The following is a 25,360-nucleotide window of genomic DNA, read 5'->3' as shown; positions in this document are numbered from 1 at the left end:
ATACCGATTCCCAGAAGTGAGGTTCCCCGTGCGGCACAGGAAAAGAAGCAGCTTTTCACCTCAGTGAGAGTGCTTTGCCGCCCACTTTGATCGAATGGCCGACATATTTGCCTGGACACGAGGTCAAGCCGAACCCGTGGCCTTGCGAGTCGGATGGCAAGGACGTAATTGTTCGCGTGCGAACAATTTTGACTACTTTTGTCGGCTGAAAACCCGCCTTGCGGAAACAGGTGGCGCTGAAGGACGGCGTGTAAGGCAGAGCCAGTTTAGAAGAACGTCAATTTGGGCTAGATGGTGCATTATTTCAGAAATAAATGGTAATAGCGCTACAGCAAGACGTACACAAGAAAGACTGACACAGGACATGCGCTATGTCCTGTGTCAGTCTTTGTCGTGTACGTCTAGCTGTAGCGCTATTACCATTTCTGTCTCAAACAGAGGCCGAGCCAGTGCTGGGACGAGGACTCCGTCAGCCGAGGCCGGTGATGACGCTGTCGATCCACTGCCGGTACTGGGCGAGCGAGACGTAGACGCCGGGCACTCCGGGCTGCCCGCAGCCGATGCCCCACGAGACGAGACCCACGGCCTTCCACAGGCCGTTGTACTCGCACACCAGGGGGCTGCCGCCGTCGCCCTGCGAAGAGAGGGAGGAGGTTTAACTCTCTCTCTTTGCGTCGCCCACCTCTTTTGGGCGAGGAAGAAAAGCACCGAGGAATGTGCACAAAGGCAATGTGCGTCGCTAAAGAAGTGTCCGCTCATTTGGCTTGAGCGCTGCCGGAGTCAGCTCGCGCACTGGCTACCTTTACCCGACAATCATTCCGATCAGCGCGATCAAATAAAAACGACCGTTTGGGAGAAGATCTGTCGTGGAGAGTGCTGTCCATTTAACGAATTAACGTGCTCACGAAGGCGCCCTTTCTGGGCAGCATGTACGCCCACATCCGACTAACCTTAGACTGTGTCTGACCGCAAGGTAAAAATGAGCTGGCGCAGGACATGTACAGTAATGCGAAGGCAAGGTAACCGCTGGTCCTCAAGGACGACGGAGTGGATTCCAAGAGAAGGCAAGTGTAGCAGGGGGCGGCAGAGATTAAGAAGTTTGCGGGGATAGGGAAGCCGCAGCTGGCAAAGGATCGGGTTAATTGTAGAGAGAGGCCTTTGACCTGCAGTGGGCGTCGTCAGGCTCATTATAATGATGTCAACATCACATATTAAAAAAAAACTCATCCCGTAGGTTACTGTTGACTTCCGTCAACTAAGTGTACTGCTCACGCCCTCCGTCTCATGTGCTTCGTCTAACCACGCAGTTTGGTAATCTACCGGCGAAACAGGGCGAAACAGGGCAGGTCAGGCGTACCGTGCAGGCGTCCTTGCCGGGCTCCCCTCCGGCGCACACGAAGCCCGGGTGCAGCTGGTAGTAGGGCCCCAGGCGGGTCCTCTTCAGCCGCTGCTCGCACTCGGCGTGGCCCACCACGGGCACGTCCACCTTCTTCAGGATGTGCTGGTACTCGCCCTGGTTCCCTGCGCACCGGAAAATGTCTCAGCTGCTCACGCCCCTGACGCGGCGCTCAGCCGCTGACAGCCGAGGATCGTTTAGGGCTAATTGCGGAAGCTCAGGATACGAGAACAGTGGAACGTAACAAGAAAGGCACAGATACGCATTGCACGACAGACGCTGGCTACCTGCTCTTTGTGGCTGCTTTCTGGACACTGAGCGACAATCATGGCATCCGGTATATCTGTTACCTGTAACTGGTGTCCAAAACGATACAGCGTTAGTGCTCAACGTGTCCCGCGTTTGCATTTCTTGTCCTTGTCAAGCTTTCGTTTAATGTCGAACCAAGTGCGATTCATGGCGGAAAAGCGGGGAAAGACAGAACGCACAAAGAAAAGACAAGTCACACAAACGTTGACTCGCAACGGTTTTTGTATTCAGAGAAACGCTCCTTTTAATTTTTCCTTCCCAAAACAGCAAACACAAGAAACACCAAACGTAAAGAATAGAAGGAAGACCGTTACTATTCATCATATACCGCATGGTGAAGTAGTGAAAAGTGAAAAGGTGTGCGTCTATGAACACAGCGATGAAACGGAATTCATCGCAAGATGTGGTCTTTTCTTGAGAGCTTCTAAGAGATCTTGTCAATCTTGTCTTTTTAGCTCCTGTCGACAGTAATTGAATGGAATGTGGAAGGTCGTTTCCCAAAATGATGGTGCGGGTCTGAAGTAGCACCGGTACTTTGCAAAATCTTCCTCAACCGCGTAGACAGATTAATTGATAATAATCGTGGAGGGTTAGTCTTAAAGTCGTATAGACACCTAATTTCGGTGGCATCTTTTCTTCCTTACAGTGGTGCGGAAGACACTACTGTGAGTGAATCACCATGTGGTATACGCCTGCAGTGGCTAAATAATTTATGATCAATTTTTTTTGGCCGTGGTGTTTCGGCTACAACAGCCGAACGATGGCTGTGACGCCAGAGTGCGGCTATATGTCTCCTAAGTCGTGGAAAAACTGCGATATAATCGCTGCTTCATCGTGTTCATTCACCACAGTGCTGAAGCTAGCCTTCCTGAAGAGGCGGCATGAGAACGAATGTAGAAGCAGCGCTTATATAGGAGTTTTTTCATGCCTCACGTGACCTGCAGCCACACTTTGACGTCGCAGTCATCGTTCAGTTGTTGAAACCGAAACCGAAAGAGCATGAGAAAGAAATACGATTATAAATTATTTAGCGGTCGTAGAAGAATACCACGTGGCAATCCATGTATAATAATGCCTTACGGCTCATTACAAAGAAGAAAACACACACCCAAAATTTAGGTGTCTATACTCCGAGTTTTTCGCTATGTAGGTGATTACATCGTGTTTGCTCATAAGCGTGACATCATGCGAAGGCTAGTAAATGTATTCAAGGTTTTTAAAGAAAGCACACTATGATAACTTCCCCGACCATGCTCAGCTGTTTTTTTTCTTTCTTTTTTTTTCACGTGGTTTGGTGGCTGCCCGGCCGCGCCCAAGGGCTGAACTGAGTGATTGCAATATGCTACGCATAAAAACTGGTAATGGCGCAAGAAACGAGGACACGGAAGGCACACAAAAGACAGGACTGACGCCTGTCTTCTTCTTTCTTCTTTCACTCTCACTTCCTCACTTCCTCTACAAACGGATGGCGGGTGTCCACCGCTGCGGTTGCTAGGCAACGGCTGCGGCTCCGGCGCACAGCTGCAGCCACGGGCATACGGCCAAGGTGCGACCACGCTCAACGAGGCGAAGTAGCTGGCGTAGTGAAGCTATCGCTTTAAAACAACAACAGACACCGCAGGCATAGCCAGAACCGGTCACGGGGGGCGAGTTGTTCGACTGAGCATTGGAAGCATCACGAAGCCGCGTTGGCTAGAGACAAGTGGCGAAAGTGGGCTCGCCTAGTTGATGCAGCCGAGGAAGACCGGGAGGTAGTACGTGTGGAGAAGCAGAGGCAACAAGAGTAGGTTTGGTTTGGTTTATGGGGTTTAAAGTCCCAAAGCGACTCAGGCTATGAGAGACGGCGCAGTGCCGGGCTCCGGAAATTTCGACCACCTGGGGTTCTTTAACGTGTACTGTGCGATGTCAGTGCACGTTAAAGAACCCCAGGTGGTCGAAATTTCCGGAGCCCTTCACTACGGCATCCCTCATAGCCTGAGTCACTTTGGGACGTTAAACCCCATAAACCAAACCAAACCTACTCTTGTTGCCTCTGCTTCTCCACACATACTACCTCCCGGTTTTCCTCGGCTGCATCAACTAGGCGAGCCCACTTCTCAAACGGAAAAGGGCGGCGGATCCTGCCAACGTCTCCGCGCCGACGTCGGCCACTGGTTCGGTTGCCTTTCTTTCCTTATAACCCGGATCAGCCGAGCTGAGGCACACCTTTTTTTTTTTCGAACACCGCCATCCTCGGCAAACATAAAGACCAGCTAAAACATAAAGAAGCTAACACATAAAGACCAGCTAACATAAAATTTTAGAAGCCTTCCATATTCCCGATAATACAGACGTTTGCATTAGTGATTCCATCAATTACACTCAATGACAAGGAAATCACGTATCTATCCGGAAACATCTGCCATGCGCGCTCACATCATGGTGCTGCGGGGTGTGTATTGTATTGATTTTCCTTCTTCTTTGCGTTTGCTGTGTGTTGCGTTTTTCCTCGAAAGGAAAACTTAAGCGGAGCGCTTGTGTTCACGCCTTTTGTTCGTGTGTTCCGTCTTCCCGCGCTGTTTCAGCCTGAATTGTTACCAACTCGTCCAAATCGCAGCTTTGACTTGGAATTGGCTCTGTGTACTCACAACGCTTCACTGCAAGAAATGCATTGCGGCTACGGAAGCCGCACTCAGGATGTGTTGCTCATAAAGATACGGTCGAAAGAATTCGTGTTCAGAAGTATCACCGCTGCTGCTGCCGCCAACCAACGTCAGGCTCAATATTCAACGCTAGTTTAACAGATGTGCGTGTGCTGTCAGGAATAAAGTGCTGTGAGCCCCAGTTCAGTAAAGATGTAGTAATGTACTTTACCTTAAGGGTATTAAGCAACCCATTTGTCGTGCTGAAGGAATTAATGCGGAAGAGAAATAAAATCCTGGCGGTGTTATCAGTTCCCCAGTATGGAGTTTGCGAAGAGAATGTGAGAAGCAAAACCAAACCGCGAGGCGTCCGAAAAAGCGGCCGCCGCTCACCCGGGACACACAAGGCGGCCAGTGCGGACATTGACAAGCTATGCCTATCTTCTGTTTTTCCTCCGCGGTGCCACACACAGTTCGCCAAAGAGGGAGAGACTGTGTGTCTTTTTTTATGTAATAACGCAGATCGAGCCGTCAGTTCATTTATTATTGTTGATAGATGAAAAGATGACCGATGCGAGAGGCTCTCGATGCTCATGGCAAAGAAAAAAGATTGCCAACAAAGAGTGCACCACAGGCGGCTGGCTTCTCGCACCACGATTTTGACATCAACACCTACTTTGACTTTTCCCGCTCTGTATGATATAGTAGCCTAAGTTACGTTATTTGTCTAGTAGGCGTGCACATGTACGCTTGTCAAGCTAAAGTTCCCTACTCTGTGCAAAGACTGATTCAAGGAGCTTCCTGCAACGGTGTTTGCTGTTGTCCCTTCTCCTTCGTTCCACTGCGCAGCGTTTCTTTCACGCACTGCGATCCCGCAGCGAACGCGGCTGTGGCAAACTCACCGAAGGCGTCCTTTCCCCACCCGGTGACCCAGCAGCGGTGGCCCTCGAAGTTCTCCCGGGGCTCGGGCAGGCAGGCGGCGCCGATGTGTGGCATGTTGAGGTCGACGGGGGAGTCGAGGCGGATGAGGGCCAGGTCGTTGTTGAGGTTCCCCGGGAAGAACTCCGGGTGGATGACCACCTGGGCCGCCTGCTTCTCGACGTGCGCGTAGAACTCGTCGTCCCTGTTCACGTCCCACTCGCCCAGCCGGATCTTGATGTCCTGCGGACGGAGGCTGGAGAGAGCCGAGGGTCAGACGCCTTCGTTTCTGCAAGGCGCTGCGGCACTCATGAGCCCAGTCTCGTCTGACTGGTTCCCATGGGGAAGCGTCCCATGGGACGCGTGTCGTATGACTCCAACGAAAACCATGCGGAACATGCAAAGTGTACGCGGACAACGTGTGACGAGAAGCCAGAATTCCTGTGGACTCCGTATGACGTCGTGCGCAGCATATGAAAGTCATCCAGAAATTAGTCGAAAAGGATAAAGAAATGATGCCGAAAACATATGGAGAGCAATGTATTTCGGTAAATTGTCCACGTAATGCTACCTCCGCTCTTTAGAGCGTGCTCGATTTTCTCCATATTGCACTTCCTTATGTCGCCTACCTTGCGCTTATTGATTAACTCTGGTAGCTCTGCCAGTTCTGTTCTGTCCGCAGGGCTAAACGCTTTCATATTTCGTCGTTTCATGATCAGATTTTTTGTCTCCTTAGATAACTTCGTGGTATCCTGTCTAGCCATCCTACAGCCTACTTGTACTGCGTACTCCGTAATGAATTCTATGAGGTTATCGTTCACTGTTTGAACATGAAGATCGTCTTCCTCTCTTAGAACCGAATATCTGTTCTGCAGCGATATCCTGAGATCCTCTATATTCCCTCTTACCGCTAACTCGCTAATGGGCTTCCGCTTCACTATTTTTTTTTCGTTCATCCGCCGCGGTGGCTCAGTGGTTATGGTGCTCGGCTGCTGACCCGAAAGACGCGGGTTCGATCCCGGCCGCGGGGGTCGAATTTCGAAGGAGGCAAAATTCTAGAAGCCGGTGTTCTCTGCGGTTTCAGTGCACGTTAAAGAACCCCAGGTGGTCGAAATTTTCAGAGCAATTCACTACGGCGTCTCTCGTAGCCTGGGTCGCTTTGGGACGTTAAACCCTACAAAACCAAACCAAACCAATTTCCTCCGTTCCCTCTTCAGGTCCATAAGCCAATTCGAGACCATGATTATTCTGTGGTCGCCACAACGCACCTTTCCGAGGACCTCCACATCCTGCACGATACCAAGGTGAGCGCACAGTATGAAGTCTATTTCATTTTTAGTCTCATCACTGGGGCTCTTCCACGTCGACTTCCGGTTCTTTCTTTTCGGGAAGAACGTATTCATTATCCGCAATTAATTCTCTCTGTAAAGTCTACTATAACTCCGCCCTGCTATTGCTGGAGCGTATGCCATAGTCACCTACCGCCTAGACTCTGGCCTGCTTCTTGCCTACCTTCGCATTGAAGCCGCCATTAGTACAGTGTAATGTGGTTTTACTTTGGTCATTGCCGACTCCACATCTTCATACAAGCTTTTAACGACCTGGTCATCATGGCTGGATGTAGGCGCGTAGGCCTGCACTACCTTCAGCTTGTACCTCTTGTGAACTCTAGATGCGACAGCTGGCACCTTCTCGTTAATACTGTAAAACTCCTCTATGTTGCTAGCTATACCCTGATTGATGAGAAATCCCACGCCTTGTTTTCGTCTGTCCGCTAATCCACGATAGCACAGTACATGCCCACCCCTTAGTGCTGCATGCGCCTCTAGCAGTAACACGGAAATTTGAGCTAGTTGGTTCATGTTCGAAACTTTTACCAGCGCTGCGACAGGCGACACGGAAGAAGAAGAGACGAGAACAAGCTCTACTAACAACTGAAAGTTGATTGAAACATTCAGTCCCAAATACAGCCTCAGTCCCCAGCTGCTGCGGAGCAACTGACCAAGGCGGCGGTCAGACCTGTGACGCAGTGGAGGGTGCTAAGAATCTCTGGCTCCGGACAGGCCCCCAGTAGAAACTGAACCTGGCAACGTTTAACGCAAGAACCTTATCTAGTGAGGCTAACTTAGGAGTGCTGTTCGAGGAACTAGCGGGTACAGAATGCTGTATGATATTCCTTCTACATGCGGCAAGAATTATATAAGCCAAAAGGGGAAGTGCATAAACACGCGCTTGCGCCAACATAAAACGTCTTTGAAAGGCGCTCCGTCATCAAATTTAGCCATTCATTGCAATATGATCCCAGTGTGTCGAAAGTGTCGGATAAAAAAAGCATGGAATCCGCTTCTGAAAAAGATTATGACCTTAAGATTATGTTCAGGCATGAAGATAAGTTGTCTAGGGAACTGACTGAAGTATATTGTATGACAACCAGAAGCGTATTCACCAACCTTCCCGCGAAAAACATAAAAGATACTGCTATGATTCTAAATATGACAATTCACAATCATGGATGATTACTAACGGTGTGCTTACTCAAGTGTCGCTTTTTTTGTGAATATATTCACAAAAATAGCGACACATGAGTAAGCACACCATCAGTAATCATCCATGATTGTGAATTGTCATATTTAGAATCATAGCAGTATCTTTTATGTTTTTCGCGGGAAGGTTGGTGAATACGCTTCTGGTTGTCATGAGATTTTATTACCCGTGTATGTTTCAATAAGCGTTCAGCTGTTACTAGCGCTTGTCCTTCCATCGCTTCTTGTTCCGTGTCCCCTGTTGCAGCGTTGCTAAAAGTTTCGAATCTCTATACGCCTCATCTGTCCTCCTAACCTCACTAAGCCCTATGACATCCCATTTAATACCCGCTACTTCCTCGAATAGCACCGCTAAGCTAGCCTCACTGGATAAGGTTCCAGCGTTAAACTTAGTCAGGTTCAGTTTCCAATGGCGGTCTGTCCGGAGCCAGAGATTCTTAGCAACTCCGCTGCTTTACAGGTCTGACAGCCGCCTTGGTCAGTTGCTCCGTAGCCGCTGGGGACTGAGGCGCGAGAGTTAATTGGTTCGGTCATAGAAGGTTGCGACCAAGTACTACACCAGGGTGGCCAAATCTTGCTCTGGTGAGGAAGTGCGTTGTCGGTTCTAATCACCGAGATCAGACCGCAACCCGGGCCTGGTTATGGAATTTTAAGAATACTTTTTTTTTAATCCGGTGTAGAATTGCGCGGAACCGGGATTCGAACCTCGGTGCTGTTGTACGCGAGGCGGATGCTCTAGCTCTTCGCAATAGCTGCATCGCCACGGTTCGTACTGATGCAAACTCTGACTTTGCGGAGTGCGTGGACCGAGAACAGTGCCCCAGCGTGCCATCATCATCTTGCCGCCGCTCTACGCCGGACAGAGATGGGCGCCGTGGTACGCTGTGTGCTGATGAGACGAATTCAGTATGCACATGAATGGTTTGGAGCCTTCCGGAATCGGGCCCGTCTTTGGACCTTTTCCCCGTTTTGCCAAACATTGCAACTACGATCACTGAGTGCACTTACTTGCCGAATCTGTTTGTGCACAAAAGAACGCGCCCAGTGTCCGCCGCATCGATGACAACTAGCGCACCGATTTCATGAAACGCGCGTGCGCCTTGCTCCGTCTACGCGCAGCCCGTCTCAACGCGGCGCTGTCAGGGAGCAGCGCCCTCATCGCACTGCCGTGAACGCTTTTCCGCGCCATGTGCAGTGTGGTCAGGCTGCTGCACCATAAGCAGAAATTCTGCACACGCCCATTTTTCAACGGCAAGTTGTTTATGGTCAAATGTTTAGGGGAATCCCCCAAGGTGGAGTAGATTTGTAATAAGGGAGTAATTACTCACTGACGTCCACCCGAGCGCCACTGACGTCCACACTTAATACAAATCTACTCCACCCCCTAAACATTTGACCAACACTGTTCCCACTTCGAGTTATTGATCAATTCGCTCTCGCCCTACCATAAGCTTGCCGTCCCGGTTAGCTCAGTTGGTAGAGCGACTGCTCCGGTGAAGCGGTGGTCCCGGGTTCGAACCCCGGACCAGGACGAATTTTTCTTTAACTGCGAAGTTTATGAGAAAGCTGTATAGCTTTCCTTAGTAGCCGTAAGGCTGCGCTTGGGTGGACGTCAATGAGTAATTTTACTCCCTTAATACAAGTTGTTTATGCACGCAGTTGTTTATGTATGGCAAGAATACGACCTAACAGCCAGTACAGATATCCCCTCAGAGTCTTGTAGGTTTAAGACATGCATTGCCAAAAACGGAACGAAATTTGCTTTTTTATGGCGATCTTGACTGCGCAGTGGGAGAGCAGCACGAAATTTAAAAGCAAAATTTGCCTGCGCGTCCGAAGATTCTAATCACTATGTTCTTAACAGTCTTCTACAATATTCCACAGTTTCCTGAGAATTAAAAGTGATCTCCAAGAAATCAGGACATGTTTTTTGACTTGCGTGTGCGGAATCCCCCCGATGGTCTTCTGCCGTCTAGCTCGCCAAAACATTCCGGTTGTGAGGAAAAGACGCCACTCTGTCGTGTCGGAATCCGGGTATTAGAACGAGTGCTCGCTCAACAGCTTTATTTTTGGTTGTCGCGCTCTCTTTACTCAGGGGGAAAAACTGGCTCCGAGGGGAGGCTGTCCCTAGCTGCACGAAGACCAAGAAGTGAGGAACAAGGCATTCGCGTTGTGGATCGGTGGCACCACCTGCTGTCAAAGCCGTAAGTCACTATCGTTTCTTTCTCAGCAGTAAGCAGAAACTTGTGAAATATTTGTGCATAAAGAAAATTTTTCAATGAAAAAATGCAATCGGGTAGACAGAACAAAGCCTGAGGACAGTAGGTGAACTAATGGCAGCAGTCAAATGGATGTGCAGGTGTCGGCTTCTTTGCAGACTATGGATGCTTTGGAGGAATCTGGAGAGCCGTGCATGGACAGTGAACGCGCAGCCTTGGCTTTCTTCCCTGTATGCACCCCTTAGTTTTCTGGTTTCGTTCTTTCCGGAATAGGGGGAATAAAAATCGGGAGGCATTTTTTGAGTCGGAATTCGGCTACAAATCGGGCTCTTTATTAAGCAGCAACTTCCATGACTGGAATTTTTTCAGGAGATTTTTTTTGTTTTTTTGCGGCTAAAGTGAGTTCTCTGTAGGTGCTCAAAAAATGCCTCCCGATTTTTATCCCCCCTATTCCGGAAAGAACGAGACCTACCTAAGGGCCGCATACAGGGTCTACCTAAGAAACCCAAGGCTGCGCGTTCACTGTCCATGCACGGCTCTCCAGATTCCTCCAAAGCATCCATAGTCTGCAGAGAAGCCAACACCTGCGCACCTTTTTCCCTTTTGACTGGACCGAATGGAAGACGCCGAAGAGGCGGCAATAGCACTAGGGATCGTTCAAGAAGGCACCAGCACAATTTTCAGTGATTCCAAGACGGCCCTTAGCAACTTCGCGAGGGGACGTATCTCCGCCACTGCGTACAAAATTCTTCGTACGATGCCAAAGTATAGGAAGGAAATGGATCTGGTGTGGGTCCCAGCCCACGCGGGTGTTCCAGGGAACGAAGCCGCTCACCAGTATGCTCGAGGTTTTGTCAGCCGAGCCGATGAGGGGGTCTCGGACCCTGATGCCCCACGGGGTGAGAAGCTAATTACATATCAGGCCATAACAAATTATTACAGGGAGCTTAGAGCGAGTCTGCCTCCTCCGCACGTTTTGCTCAGCTGCGAACAGGCTACCATGTGGAGGCGGCTGCAAACGCTGTCGCAGCCAAACCCGTGGACATATTCCAGTACCTTTCCCGATTTGGTAAATCCGTACTGTGAGCTGTGCGGCGAGCCTGCCACCTTAGACCACATAATCTGGGACTGCACGGAGGATCCCCCTCCGGCAGATCTAGTCACCTGTCCCACGCTTGAAAAATGGGAAGCTGTTCTCGCTAGCCCGGACCCGGGCGTTCAGTCCAGGGCCACGGTAAGAGCGCAGGAGGTCGCCGACAGACTCAAACTGCCGGCCACCTGGAGTGGCTGATGTACCCAAGAACATCACCAACGTATTGCGGACAATAAAGTTTTCTCTCTCTCTCTCTCTCTCCTTTTAAGCGCTCGTTTTGTGCGGCACACAAAATGCTCTGTTTCTTAATCATTTTTTCATGACAAATATGGAAATGGCAGGTTTCACCGAAGACGGTTTACGAACTCGGATTGTTTTTTTTTTCTAATCTATTATAATTATTTTTGTCCCGAGCATTACCACCGCCTGCGCAGGCGTACCTACTTTTCTTTGTACAGTGCGAAAACTCGATTAGGAGGGGCAGCCACCCTTGTAAACGCAAAACTGAGAGCAGGCGGTACTTGGAGCGGAGCTTGCTTGTCGCAATGATGCCTACCTCAGTTATCAGTGGCGTTGATTTGGCCTTCCGCTTCTAGAACGTACTTTACCCTCGAATCCGCCTGCTACACGCGGCTCCTCTGCGCGCCCTCCTCCTCAAGCTCCACTGGTGCTTTTGCTGTGTATGCGCAATTCATGCTATAGCCACAGGTGCTGTCAAGCAAATGCTTGCCGCTCCGCAGCCGCGGTTGGCACCGCGTGTAACAGGACTGCGCTAGCCGCGTTTGTTTTCGTCAGTTTTGCAAGGTAGCAGACGAATTTCTCACGCCCCCCAAAGGACGCCAAGTTTCGTGAGGAAAGGCGGACTCTGCCACACCATGATAGGGATTCCTTGAACAAGGTTTAAGGTAATCGGTTCCAGTGTTGTGGAATAATCGCACGTTACCCGCCAAACTTCGCCCATTGTCTTTTTTTTCTCAGCACTGCATGGTCGGGTATTATACAGCAGCAGCACTACTCACTTCTTGAGGCAGTGCGCAGCCGTGGCGACCCACTGGCTGGCCACGAGGGTCCCGCCGCACACGTACAGGCTCTCCTGGGGCGCCAGCTTCTTCATGAGGCCCACCTGCGCGGAGGGGGGAGAAATATAGGTGTCGCGTTCGAAGCTAAAGCGTATGGAGACATGGCTTCGCGCTTGACGCCGCCGATCCTGTGGCCGTTCCTAAATCGTTCCGAGGTCATTGTGACTCCAGGGTAATTTTATGACGGGAAGATCCTCCGCTGTTTGATAACAGAAGTTGGCCGAGTTCGTGATCGATAATTTCACAAAGCCTACTGTGCATGCGCGCGTTTACCAGAAGTAGCCAACCGCCATCTTGGTTGTAGCTCTTTATTTATTTATTTATTTATTTGAATTTCCTGCAGCGCCGTGACAGCATAATTGCAGGGGCGGATACATACTACATACATTTAAAACAAACAACATGGGCTACCCAGTTAGTGATACATGGCAATGAAGAAGAAAATAGAAAGGAAGTAGTGGCATCAAGTGTGTGTAAACATCTGTCAGGTTTACTGGGAGTATCAATGCAAAACAGAAAAGTCGATAAAGTATAAGTGAGCATTCACGCAAGCCTCAGGCTCGACAACAGTGCACGAAAAGCATTCTCAGACCGACATTCAACAACAGCATGAGGCTGTTTATTCCATTTATTGATGGTATGCGGAAAGAAAGAGTGCTTGAAAGCATCAGTACGACATTGCGTCTCGCGAATTTTCCGTTCATGATCGCACCGTTTCGATGTAAAATAGGGTGGCAGCAAATATGTTCTAGGGTTTATGGCAGTTTTATTAATATAAATGCGGTAGAGAAATTCTTGTTTAATCTGTAGTCGGCGCTTCTTAAGGGAGTTCCACTTCAAATCCTGCTTAATGCTGCTGCTATGAACATCAAAACTATAGCTGTCAGTAACAAACCGCGCTGCACGAATCTGAACTCGCTTCAGAATAGCGCAGTGGGTTCCGGCTTGAGGGTCCCATACAGCACAGGCGTCGTCTGCACGACAGCCCACTTTACTTTGCACCCTGATGGCCATTGTACTCGGTCGCAGTAGCTTTCCGCCGTTTCGTTTGTTGTGTTGAGCTGAAGGAAACACCACGCAGCTTCGAGGGGTGGAACGCTAATCGCAGCAGGAGCAGCGCAGAGAGAGCGGTCAGTTGCTGCATGGAGCGGAGTGGCCATACTCTACCTTGTTTTTGAAAACGTTGCAGGTGAGGATGAATGCACGCTTGACCGTCACTTTCGTCCATTTTGCCAGCAGAACATTTCAACGCATAGCAATGCACGCGTTTCAAAGTCTTCCGACAGTGTTTACATTTCTTGCCACCTCAATTTGGCTTTTAAGTATTCGCTGCATTCATCTGGTTTGGTTTGGTTTGGCTTATGGGGGTTTAACGTCCCAAAGCGACTCAGGCTATCGAAAATTCGGCTGCCGCGGCCGGGGTCGAACCCGCGTCTTTCGGGTCAGCAGCCGAGCGCCGTAACCACTGAGCCACCACGGCGGGGCCTGTATTCATCTGGGTATTCTCATAGACGTGTCACACTGCGTTTGTTGCCTTTGTTTTCATCATGGTCCTTGTTTGAAAACTGGTCATGCGGTATTTTTTTTATTCACATAAACACATAAATGTATTCACGACGTGCTCGGTGGGTAACCAACAAGAAATGTGAGCAGTAAGAAGCAGCAGTACCTTACCGCCCAATCAGCTACCCTCGTTGAGCAGTAAGAGCGCGCTATGCTGTTCTTAAAAATGGAATTGAGACAAATGCTTGTATTCAGTGCAAAATGAAAAAAAAAAGAAGCCGATCGGAGAGTTTTTGAGTTCGGCAAATGAGGGTTGAATGGTTTTAAATTTCGTCACTAATAGTTGTTTTTTGATTCTTGCAACGCTGATTGCTTTTTCATTTACGGTAATATAACCTCTGCTGCCAGGACGCCTCCCGTACTACTCACTCTCGCTATTTTCTCAGTACGAGTCTGAACAGGTTGGCTGATTTGGCTGATAGGTGAACATTAGATGGCCTTTTTGTCCCTAAAATACTTAAGAAAATTTCGGTGATATCCCGGCATAAATGGCATGTTCCTGAAATGACAATATTACAGCGAATATTTGCAGTGTTTGTTCATTCTTCAAAGCTGCCGGCACGCCGCTTTACCGCTTTGTTTGTGATGCAAGACGCGCCTAGATTTATCTCGATGGGTCGCAGTCAGGCGGAGTCGATTATACGTTGTTCCAGAATGTTCAAGTAACTTTCCAAGCTTTATCTTGAAAGTTCACTGTGAGCTTTAAAAGAGCACGGCCGAGAGCGACCGGCATTCTGTTCCACTCAAGTAACACTTGTTGCTGGGCTAGTCGGTGCATAGTTCTACGTACAAAAGTTAGCGCAACACACGAGACAATCACAAGAAAGGTGGACAGGACAACGCGCTACCGTTGTCCTGTCCACCTTTCTTGTGATTGTCGCGTGTGTTGCGCTAACTTTTGTACGCAGATTCTGTTCGACGACCGCCGAGCACGCTTGTTGCTACGCCGCCGCCGAGTGATTCAGTTCTTTGCGGGCGCAAGTCAGCCCGAATAAAGAGTTTCGTTTAGAAGCCATTCTCGCCGTTTTCCTGTTCGCCGGACTGCAGTAACCACTACGTGACAATCTCACGTATAATCAACGACCGACGTGCAACGAAAAGTCAGGAATTATTACACACTTCCACGGTTTTATAGCCGGGCTTTCTGATTCCATTAAATATAGAAAGCACTATCGCTAGTTAGGCAGCTCAAGATATCAGGATTGAATACGCACATCAAACTTGCATTGTGGATTCCGGAATACGACAGTAAAACTTAGCACAGTTGGTGGATTACAAGCGTATACATCGGGCAGGAATCGCTGCAAGGACGGCTTGACGACGCAGCACGAAGGTAAATCCGACTGCCTTCTTTTGGTGCAGTTTAAGGGACTGCCTCAAAGCTGAGCGGCGCATTAAAGGGATTTCATGCAGCTTCAGAACTTGCAAATTTGCCATTTGTCAATGTCCACTGATCAACAGCAACAAGACGGCTAAATGAGCTGAACTCGGCTTCTTCAGCTGCCTGTCATGAATCGCTTCTAATATATGTCTCGTGGACATTTTCTCTCCGAGAAGACGAAAAATCCGAGACCCTCTGCTTCGCGCAGTTCTCGGAGCCCAGACTCCCCTCAGGTGAGCCCACTTGTTCCCAAAATCCAGCATTCATGTAACCGTGGCGTGGTCTGGGCCAGTTGGTAGCAGTTCTTTGAAGACGTAGCGCGAAAAAAAGACGCGGACGAGAAAGAAGCGCCCGCCCCGTCCACCTCTGTGGCGTCCGTGTCTTTTCTGCGCTCTGTTTTCAAAGAACCAGCATTCATGCACAGAAACGTCGTGTGGCGACGCAAACAGGACTGTGCTCGTGCGTGCGCCACGCACCGCGCCGACGCGGCCGCTGGCCGGAGTACCACAACTGCCAGAGTGCATCGCAGCGGCGGTGGCGGCATTGCGCAACCGCTGGTCTATTGTAGAGCGAGGGTAAACGACGGTCAGACAGGAAGACCGGACCGAAGGTCTAAGCGACATCCAAGTGACGGCATTTTTCGCACAAAAGGCGCATGAATAGGTGTTCTTTTTAGTATAACATTGTGTCTGAGCGTCATGCTCGGTAGCACTGGCCACTCTCTACCAACAGAAACATCGCACACCATCGGATGTTCAGGGTACCGCTGAGGCCGACCTTTTCATCATAATCATCACCAGCCAAGACAGGACAGCCCGGATTTGACTCTCAGCCTACCACATAACTAACTTGGCAGCGACTGCATCATCGAACCGTCTTTATTTCTCTTCCAAGCTGAGATGGACTTTCTTAATGCAGCTGCCTGTTGATTCGGTGGGAAGATAAACAAAAGTGTGATACGCTTGCCTACCCGCTCATGCGTTCTTGATTTGATGGCTCTTTCACAACCCCTGCTTTTCTGTTATTGTTGTTGTCATCATTTCTATCCTGACCCTTCGGCCTATATAAGGTGTGGCCTTCCGCCATTAAAGCCAGCTGACAGGTAGCGTGTGTGTGTGTTGAGTCTCACTTGTCCGTCTCTTTGTTTGCGCTAAATACCCTTCTACCTTATCATCATCACCCTGACTACACCCACTGCAGGGCAGAGGCCTCTCCCATGTCTCTCCAATTAACCCTGTCCTTTGCCACTTGCGGTCACCGTGTCCCCGCAAACTTCTTAACACCATCCGCCCACCTAACTTCCTGCCGCTCCCTGCTACGCTTGCCTTCTCTTGGAATCCACTCGACTCTGCCTCGATGATTTCGCGCGTCAGTTGGCAGTTGCTCTTTGCGATGATGGTGCAATCCTGACAGATTCCTCTTGATCTCGACTAAGATGTCCTTAACCAGCGTTTGTTCCCTCTCGCACTCTGCCCGCTACCGGTCTCTTAACGTCACACCTATATTGTTATTTCCGTAGCTTCCTGCGTTCCGTTAACTTAAAATGAACCTTTCCGTTAGCCTCCACGTTTCTGTCCCATAGGTGAGTACTGGTAAGATACACCTGTTGTAGACTTTTCCATTGAGGGATATTGGTAAACTGCCATTCATGATCTGAGAGAACCTGCCATATGCGCTCCACCCCGTTCTTATCCTTCTAGTTACTTACCTCTCATGATCAGCATAAGCGGTCACTACCTCCCTAAGTAGACATATTCTCTTACTACTTCCAGCACCTCGCCACCAACTGCGAACTGCTGTTCCCTTGCTAGACTGTTGAATATTACTTAGGTTTTCTGCATGATAATTTTTATTGCAACCGTTCAGCTCTGCCTGCCCAACTCATTGATCATGCTTTGCAGTTCATGTCCTGAGTGCCTGAGAGCCCAAGGCAATGTCATCAGCGAATCGCAAATTAGTTAGGTATTCTCCGTTAACTCTTATCCCCGACTGTTCCTAATCAGTTCCTAATCACATTATGGCCACGTTATAGCCAATGCATTTTAGGGAGTGCGAGAGCTTCTGAAAATATGGCACGACGACAATTTTTTTACAGCGTTTCCCTTATGTGGTTCCTCGGGGAACCCTGCATGACAGCCCTGCTTTCCGAGAGCATGCTTTATGAGTTATCGTTCAGTAGATAGTACTCAATCATGCAGCGTACCTACAGTGCGGTTTTACGCTATCTGATAATTTACGAATTGCTTCTTTTTGTCTCATCTTTTCTCGGCGTCGTTTCATGAGGCTGCCAGTGCGCATTAGACAAAGTAAGCCGTACACTGCCACCGCCTGCTGCAAAAGAGCCAAGCGTCCTTTTATCCTCCAGCACTATGTATAGATGAAAACAGATATTTGTTGTCATTTTAATATCACCTGTCGTGCCAGTGATGTTGCATTTACTATGTACCAGTTGTCTCTCTTCTCATTTTGTGCTGTAGTGAAACCGATTTACCGATTGTAGCCGCCGCGGTGGCTCAGTGGTTATGGTGCTCGGCTGCTGACCCGATAGAAGCGGGTTCGATCCCGGCCGCGGCGGCCGAATTTCGATCGAGGCGAAATTCTAGAGGCCCGTGTACTGTGCGATGTCAGTGCACGTTATAGAACCCCAGGTGGTCGAGATTTTCGCAGCCCTGCACTACGGCGTCTCTCATAGCCTGAGTCGCTTTGGGACGTTGAGCCCCATAAACGAAACCGATTCACCGACTGCGCTGTCCCCGCCACCGCTACTCACGTGCCACGGGAACTCGGCGAAATCGGCGCCGCTCTCCGGGTAGTGCAGGTTCTTGACTCGTCCGTGGATGCCGAACGCGTTGCGGGCTCCGCACGTCGGGTACGGGGCTTCGGGCAGCTGCGGCTGCGGCTGCGGGAACACGGGCCCCAGCACCCCCACCGAGGGCGCCGGGAAGGGCAGCGTCGCGTCCACGGGCACCGGGGGCCGCCTCACGGGCTTGCGCTGCGTGTGCACGCCGACACTTAATGCTCGCCACTGAATCTTCGCGGGTCTGCCCAGCTGAGCCCAGAGCATCGCAGATTTTTACTTCACCAACTTCATCGCGCGCTGACTGCTGAAAACGCCAGTGACAAGGACTCATCGTTGTCTGCAGACGCCGGGAACTGTCAGCAGCGACACCTCGAAACACCGCCGCTGTGAAAATCTATTGTGGGCGTAGCATCTCCAACATTCTTGGACAAAAATATTGGATATTGGAAAACAGTAAGGTACTGGTATAGGAATAATGAATGTAATGGTCTATTGTTCCGATATGTACCAAATTATTTCTTCTACAGTGTTTTCATCGCTCGCATCGAGCAGCTAAGACCGCCAAAGAAAACCCAATGTGGACCGCTTTTAGAAGAACTTGTTGTTGGGCTAGTTGGTAGTTATTCATCATTAAAATCAAAGGCGCCAAACCATACACACACACACACACACACACACACACACACACACACACACACAGACAGAGGAGAAGAAAGAAAGACGAGACAGAGCGCCTTTGATGGACCGCTTTTGACGACAGCGAAAACATGAATAGCAAAAAAAATTCAAGTCTGCCGACGAGAGATCTGCGGATATATTGACTGTTATAGGGAAATCATACAATATAGGAAAAAACTGTGCTCATAAACGCTTTCTCGTTCAAAAATGCATTTGTCTACAAATGTTACAAGTGTTGGGTACGCTCCAGCACTTTGCGGCCGTTCGCTGAGAGCATGCCGAAATGGCGTCTGCTCGGTTCTTTGCAGGCTAGTCTTTCTGTTCTAGTTAGTGGCTGATCTCGTGGCCGCTGTCCTATTCGCCCATGATGTCCGGTTGTTGTGTCTGCACTTGACATGCCCTGGTTGTGCATTCTGCTTCCATGCCGGTTCGTGTTCTGGGATAACTGCAAATGTCCTTAAAAGCAACAGTGCCGTGAAAAAGACTTGGAAATGCCATTCATGGCAACCAAGTACGGCAAATGAGAGAGAGAGAACAGCCCTACTTCCTCTGGTTCATCGCAGATTGATACCCCGTTCCACATCAATCAAAAATTGAACTCTCTTTTCTCGGCCACCGAAGTAATACAGCGATTGGCCAGCGGTGTAATACACGACGCCGCGGACCGCGGGCCAGAGTCAGCAATTGCTGTTTCTTTAAGTTGCATCCTACTATAGTGTGCGATAGTTTTCATACATCGCCGGGGTTTTGGTGTTACGCCAACTCTAATGCTATAACATCTGCTCGTCTATTGCACGGTAATTGAGAAGAATTTGCCCGCCGCACATTTGATTAATTCGGACAGGCGGCAGAGATCGCAGATGCAAAGAGCCTTGGAGCGATGGAAAAAGAGGGATTGGAAAATTGTGTTAGTGATCCTTCGGTGTCATTACCAAGGAAAGACTTAGCCTTCTTAGATTCAAGGCAGCGGGCGATAGTGTGAAACGTGCTCACTGATTGGTGGCTGGCATTGTGTTTTTTCTCATTCCTTGACATATCACGAACTTGACAAGATAATCGTAGTTAGTCATCTATATCTGTACTTTACGTGATCTTCATAAGGCTGTCCGCGCCAAATAAAGATCGTTCAGTGGAAGTTTAATGCTCATGTTGTGTCCCTTCAATTATGTGCGCTATGGGTCCTCATCTTTCTTAATGGTATCCGGACTCTGCCGCTCGCTGCTGCGCTAGCCTCCTCTCCTTTACCTTCTCTTCGCGTTGCGTGTTCATTTTCGATTTAACCCTAGGATACGATCGTTTCGCTGACAGGCACAGCCCAGGAGGAGTCACTCACGATGGGGTGGTGGTGGATGGCCTGCGGCGGCCTGCGGTGCGGTCCGAAGGCGGGCTTCTTGGGGAACAGCTGTTCCAAGATCTCGGGTGGCACGGGGCCCCCCGGCTGCTGCGGTCGGAAGACGGGGCCCCCGCGGTGCGGCGACTCCGGCAGCTTGCAGCACGTGCGCAGCATCCCGCACGGGTTGAAGCTGCTGCTGCCACCCAGCATGCGCTGCATGATGTCCGTCGCGTACGCCGGCGCCTCCGTCTGTACGGGAAAGAAAAAAGCGCCGTCAGCTTTCGCAGCAACGTATGGTTTTGTTGCGAAAACTAGCGCTTGCAGACAAAGAACCAGAATGAGACGGACACACAACTGCTCTGACTAACAACTTTACTAACAACCATAAAGTTGTTAGTAAGCGCTGTTGTATGTCCTCGTTCTGGTCCTTTGTCTGCAAGCGCCGTTTTTCACAAGATGTACAGACTTTGCCAAAAATAACCCGGCAACTATGGTTTGTTTCTAAGCGTCGTAGCGAAGCACCTACGGCAGCCCTTAATCGCCGAATGTGTGCAAAGTAAGGTGAACCCTTGTCCTCAGGTTCTGACACCTTCCGGGCTTTAGGGGTGCCGTAAAGGCTCCATAATACGGTTGAGAAGCAAAAACCTGTTGCTCGGTTACTTTTGGCAAAGGGGTTACCACAACCAACTCGCCCAGCAACACACCTTGCTCAAGTATGGATTTCGTGCCCTTTGAATAAGGCGGTGGCTGACTTCACCTCCCCTATTAAATTTTCAGAGTCCCTCAGCGCCGCCTTCCACCTGCCTCGGTTGGCATTCGGCAAAGTGGAGAGATCGCGCCGTTCGGGATGTCAGGTCACGGGAGTGGTGTCCGCCTCGGCTGCGAGAGGTGGTTGGTCGAAACCCTCCGCCCGACAAGGCGTCCAGCACCCGGATTTGGGCGCCTGGAAGAGATTCCGCAAACACTGCTCTACCCTTTCGGAGGAAACCCAGCTTCCAACTTCTCAGCTTGCACATGTGGTTCGTGTTCCAGTGTTCACACAGGGGTTCAAGTTTGAGTTCGTGAGCGGTAACCAGCGTTTTTAAACAAACGTTTCGGTTAATGTTCACTGCTGCAAGTTAGTTATATGGGATTATATGGCGCGATAGCAACAAAGGCTACAAAGCGCCAAGCACAAGGTTAGAATGTCTTGATGTCTACATGGTTTCCATTCGCCTAAAATGGGCTTTACAGAATGCAGTTTACTATTTACTTGCTCCTGCAAAGTAGCCTGCCACATATTTCTCAGTTTACTGTAAATTAATTTCAAAACAATCTCTGTGCGGTATGTTCACGTGTGTTATTTGACCAAATCGTGACTGAGCTGCGCATGCATCTGCTTTTTCATTACCCACAATTTGGACACGGCTAGGGATCCAGCAGAACTTAATGCGATGTTTTTGTGTGCTCAATTTAACTATATAGCGAATGATAATTCAAGTTAAGGGTCCAGCAGCATTCTTAGAGTATAGTGCTGTGAGCACAGTCAGGAAATCAGTGTAGATGATGCTGTTTTCGATATTCTCTTTTACTATTTGCGCCGCAGCCACAGAGATGGCATAACACTCGGCAGTAAAAACCGATGCGCACTGTGTCAGTCGTATGACGATTGTTTAATTTAATTTTTAATTCCTTTAATGTCATTTGTACTTGTCTTCCACAGGCATATAAGCTGGAAGAAGTGCACGCTATTTGTCAGTCATCAACATACTACAGAGAGGCTGTACCAAGGCGGCAAATAGTCTTATCTCGGTGCAATGTTAGGTAAAGCATCTGGTGCAGCATCTGGTTCGCATTTCATTTTGAAGCCCAGTATCAATGGCCTGATAAGATGTGGTTTGTTGTCGAATAACCTTTTGTATGGGCACTTGGTGACAGTGGGGTGGCAAAGATGTTTCGGGAGAGACCGGATTTTTAGGACCTGCGTGCATGTTGGAGCGGTTCTTCGATCACCATAGAGCGGGATCATTAGATTCAACGTAACGGCTGGCTACCGGGATGTACTGTATGCTCCGAATGATAGGCGCAGACCAAGATTATGAGCAGGATCTATCGGTTTATGGTTTATGGGGGTTTAACGTCCCAAAGCGACTCAGGCTATGAGGGACGCCGTAGTGGAGGGTTCCGGAAATTTCGACCACCTGGTTTCTTTAACGTGCACTGACATCGCACAGTACACGGGCCTCTAGAATTTCGCCTCCATCGAAATTCGACTGCCGCGGCTGGGATCAAACCCGCGTCTTTCGGGTCAGCAGTCGAGCGCCATAACCACTGAGCCACCGCGGCGGCCCAGGATCTATCGTTTCAAGCAGGATGCTCATGCTGAACCATACACTGTGTGCCCATAGTCTAGCTTAGAGCGTACCAGAGAGCGACAGATGCTATATCGGACCCCCACCGCTTTCGTGAGAGCACCTGGAGTAGCATCCTAGGCTTAGATCCAGGCAGACCTCTCCTGTGTTTATTAAAGTTTCTCTCCTCTTTCTCGTTAGAGCACTTTTGGGACATTAAGGGCTTGAGAAGCTTTCTTTTTAAGGTTGTTTATGTGTGTAGAAAGCTGAGTTTGTTGTGAAAAGTCATGGCTAAAAATTTATGTTCGTTTTTAATTTGTAGTATGGTTTGCTTCAATAATAAATTAAGATCGATCTTTAGGCCCCGTCGCAATGAGAACATAACAGCTACTGTTTTTTGAGGGGAAAATTTAAATCCATTTCCGTCTTCCCAGGCAGTCACTTTATTTAATGTCATTTTTCTTTTTCTTTCAACGGTGGATATGCTTTCTTTCAAAGGTGGATATTTGTAAGCCAACACAGACGGAATACATTGTGGACTTGGGGCTTATTTCAGCTAAAGAAACCATTCTGACAATGAACATTGTCGTGCTTAGAATACACCCCTGCCGCCGTTCTCTTCGGTGAAAGTCGTGAATGGAGTTGCTCCTAGGCGGACTCGGAATGTGCGCTTAGCCAGGAAGTCGTTCAAGCAGTTCGGCATCCTGCCACGGATACCTAGCTCTGCTAGGTCACGGAGGATGCCGAACTTCCACGTGGTATCACAGGCCTTCTCCAGGTCCAAGAAGACACCGATAGAGTGCTGTTCGTGGATGAACGCCTCCCGGATGGTGTTTTCTAGGCGGACAAGGTGATCAGTAGTTGAGCATGCCATTTTATATTCTCGCAGATGTATGTCTAGCAGACGCCGGGATTCATGTACGAAGGTTAATCTAATGTCCACAACACTTTCCAATGATTTTCCAACACAGCTGGTAAGGCTATCGGCCTGTAACTGCTATGACTTGTTGGTGGTTTTCCGGGTTTTAGAAAAGGTACTCTGACTGCTTTTTTCCAATTCCCGGGTATTTTCCCGGGTATCCGTACTTTATTAATTAAGGAATTTCAGTAGTGCCTCTACGGCAGCCTCGGAGAGATGGGCAAGCATAGTGAAATGGACATTATCAGGGCCTGGTGCTGCCTTTTTACCGGGGCATAATACTGATAATACTCGGAGAATAAGCTGGTTGCAATCCTCATGCACGCCTGCTCCAGAGGGAAGATTTTGCTTTTATGTTTTATACTTTTGGAATGTGCTTGTGTAGGTGGACGAACTTGAAACTTCAGAAAAATGCTCCCCCAAAACGTTGACCTGTTCTTCTAATGATATTTGTGCGCCGATTGTTGTCAACAACGGAAATGCAAAAGGATATGGCCAAGAGTGAATTTGCGAACTTGTTCCCACATTTCCTTGAGGGTACTGAGCTGTTTGCAGAGGACACATATTGCTGCGAGAAAGTTTTTTCTGCATTTCTTCGAATGTACCGCGCTCTAGCCTTAGCCTTCTTAAAGATAAGTAAGTTCTCTGTAGTATGATACGATGAAGAGCTGCCCAGGCTTTGTTCTGCTGCTTTTTTTTTGCTAGAGTGCACTCCTGTGTCCACCATAATTTGTGTTTCTTCTATACGGGTCCTGCTGTTTCTGGTACAGCCAGTGTCGCGGCTGAAATTATGCATGTAGTAATCCTTTCATTAATTTCGTCAACGGTGACCTCTTCACAAAACTCTTTTCCCAGAGTGGCATTTGCTCTACGAAGTGACCAGTCGGCGAGGTGAATTTTGCAGCGACGCGGTTTTGTGGGGATGATACGAGTGGAGGATGGCAACCTGGTGACAGCGGGCAGGTGATCACTTCTCGGGCGTCATTTAGAACATCCCATTCTAAATCGTTAACAGATGATGATACGAAAGGTAGATCGAGGAAGCTCATTTTTCCCAAGCTTGGGCAACAATATACGGCCTTTTCCCTATTTAAAGGTGTACGTTCTTTCTGAGGATATAATCTTCGATTATTTGGCCCATAGAAAGAGAGAGAGAGAGAAAGAAAACTTTTATTCGCACCCGTCAAAAATGACGGGAGAGTAAGTGAAACCGTTTGCTTCCCCAAAAAAGGGAGTGGGCGTTAAAATCCCCAACTACCACACATGGCTCTGGAAGTTCATCGATCAGGTCTTCTTGATCATTTACTGTTAATGTGAAATTTGGAGGAAGGTATACAGAACAGCTCGTTATTTATACCTGAGGATGCTGACCGCAGCCACTTCAAGTTTTGTTTTGAGTTTGATTGATTTCTTGAGCAGGGGCGGAGCTTTGAACGGCAAATGCGACGCCTCCCGAGAGTCTATTTGCCTGCTCACGATCGCGTCGGAACGTTTTACGATGTTGTGGACCAAGATTGTTTTTCTGAAGACAAAGATACAGGCGGCATTCACCCTAAAATATTTTATGTGACGCATGCATGCATGATGTTTTGATTGTACTGACGATGTGCATGATACGTTGTTACCTGCGATATATTTTGTTTTCCTTTCTTTCCTTCTCCCCGCGCGCTCTAATGTCCACGGGCACTGTGGGTATTGTGATAAATAAATAGATAAATAAATAAAGAAAGAAAATAAATAAATAAATAAATAAATAAATAAAGTAATTACCCACCAGTCCTCTACAGTTCCAGTGAATTAAAAAAGTCCTGTTTATGTGTTTGGGTGGGAATGAGTGGGGGTATACTAATATTCTGGGACCGTTATCAAGCCTCTGTCTTTTTTTTTTTGCTCAAGGGAGCTTTACCACTGCTGAAAAGCGGGCGGACTGGGAGTTAAATACATCACCTCACCAGAGGTGCCTTCACCAGAGGTGGGTTTCAGGGCTCCCCCGACTAAGGGACTGTGGGTTGTCGGCCCACGTACCGGCGCTTCCTGCTTTGGCGATGGCAGGTCAGCTTTCGCTGTCCCTGCCTGGGGCGTGGATGGCCCTTCTATACGCTCGGCGAAAGTGGTTTCGGCAGGTGCCGGATTGCTGTGTGGTGCACCGCCCCTGCGCACTCATCTGCGAAGTTGGGC

At 49.0% G+C, this 25,360-nt stretch overlaps 1 protein-coding gene across 1 annotated transcript in view; it reads right to left on the bottom strand.

Annotated features, from left to right (window-relative positions):
* Positions 1 to 454: 454 nt before the first annotated feature.
* The window catches only part of LOC149345833 (uncharacterized), a 72,796-nt gene continuing 47,890 nt past the window's right edge, over positions 455 to 25,360 (bottom strand). The window contains exons 4-9 of the mRNA XM_089585302.1: positions 19,934 to 20,182; positions 17,893 to 18,114; positions 12,119 to 12,222; positions 5,229 to 5,500; positions 1,358 to 1,521; positions 455 to 634 (exon numbers count right to left, since the gene is read on the bottom strand). Coding sequence (XP_089441428.1) covers positions 470 to 634; positions 1,358 to 1,521; positions 5,229 to 5,500; positions 12,119 to 12,222; positions 17,893 to 18,114; positions 19,934 to 20,182 — 1,176 coding nt within the window. The 3' untranslated portion in view covers positions 455 to 469. The remainder of the gene's footprint in view (positions 635 to 1,357; positions 1,522 to 5,228; positions 5,501 to 12,118; positions 12,223 to 17,892; positions 18,115 to 19,933; positions 20,183 to 25,360) is intronic.

This window comes from Amblyomma mixtum, chromosome 4 (genome assembly GCF_055824585.1).
Source record: "Amblyomma mixtum isolate Tamu chromosome 4, ASM5582458v1, whole genome shotgun sequence".
Taxonomy (NCBI): domain Eukaryota; kingdom Metazoa; phylum Arthropoda; class Arachnida; order Ixodida; family Ixodidae; genus Amblyomma; species Amblyomma mixtum.
This window is presented reverse-complemented; position numbering and strand designations above follow the sequence as displayed.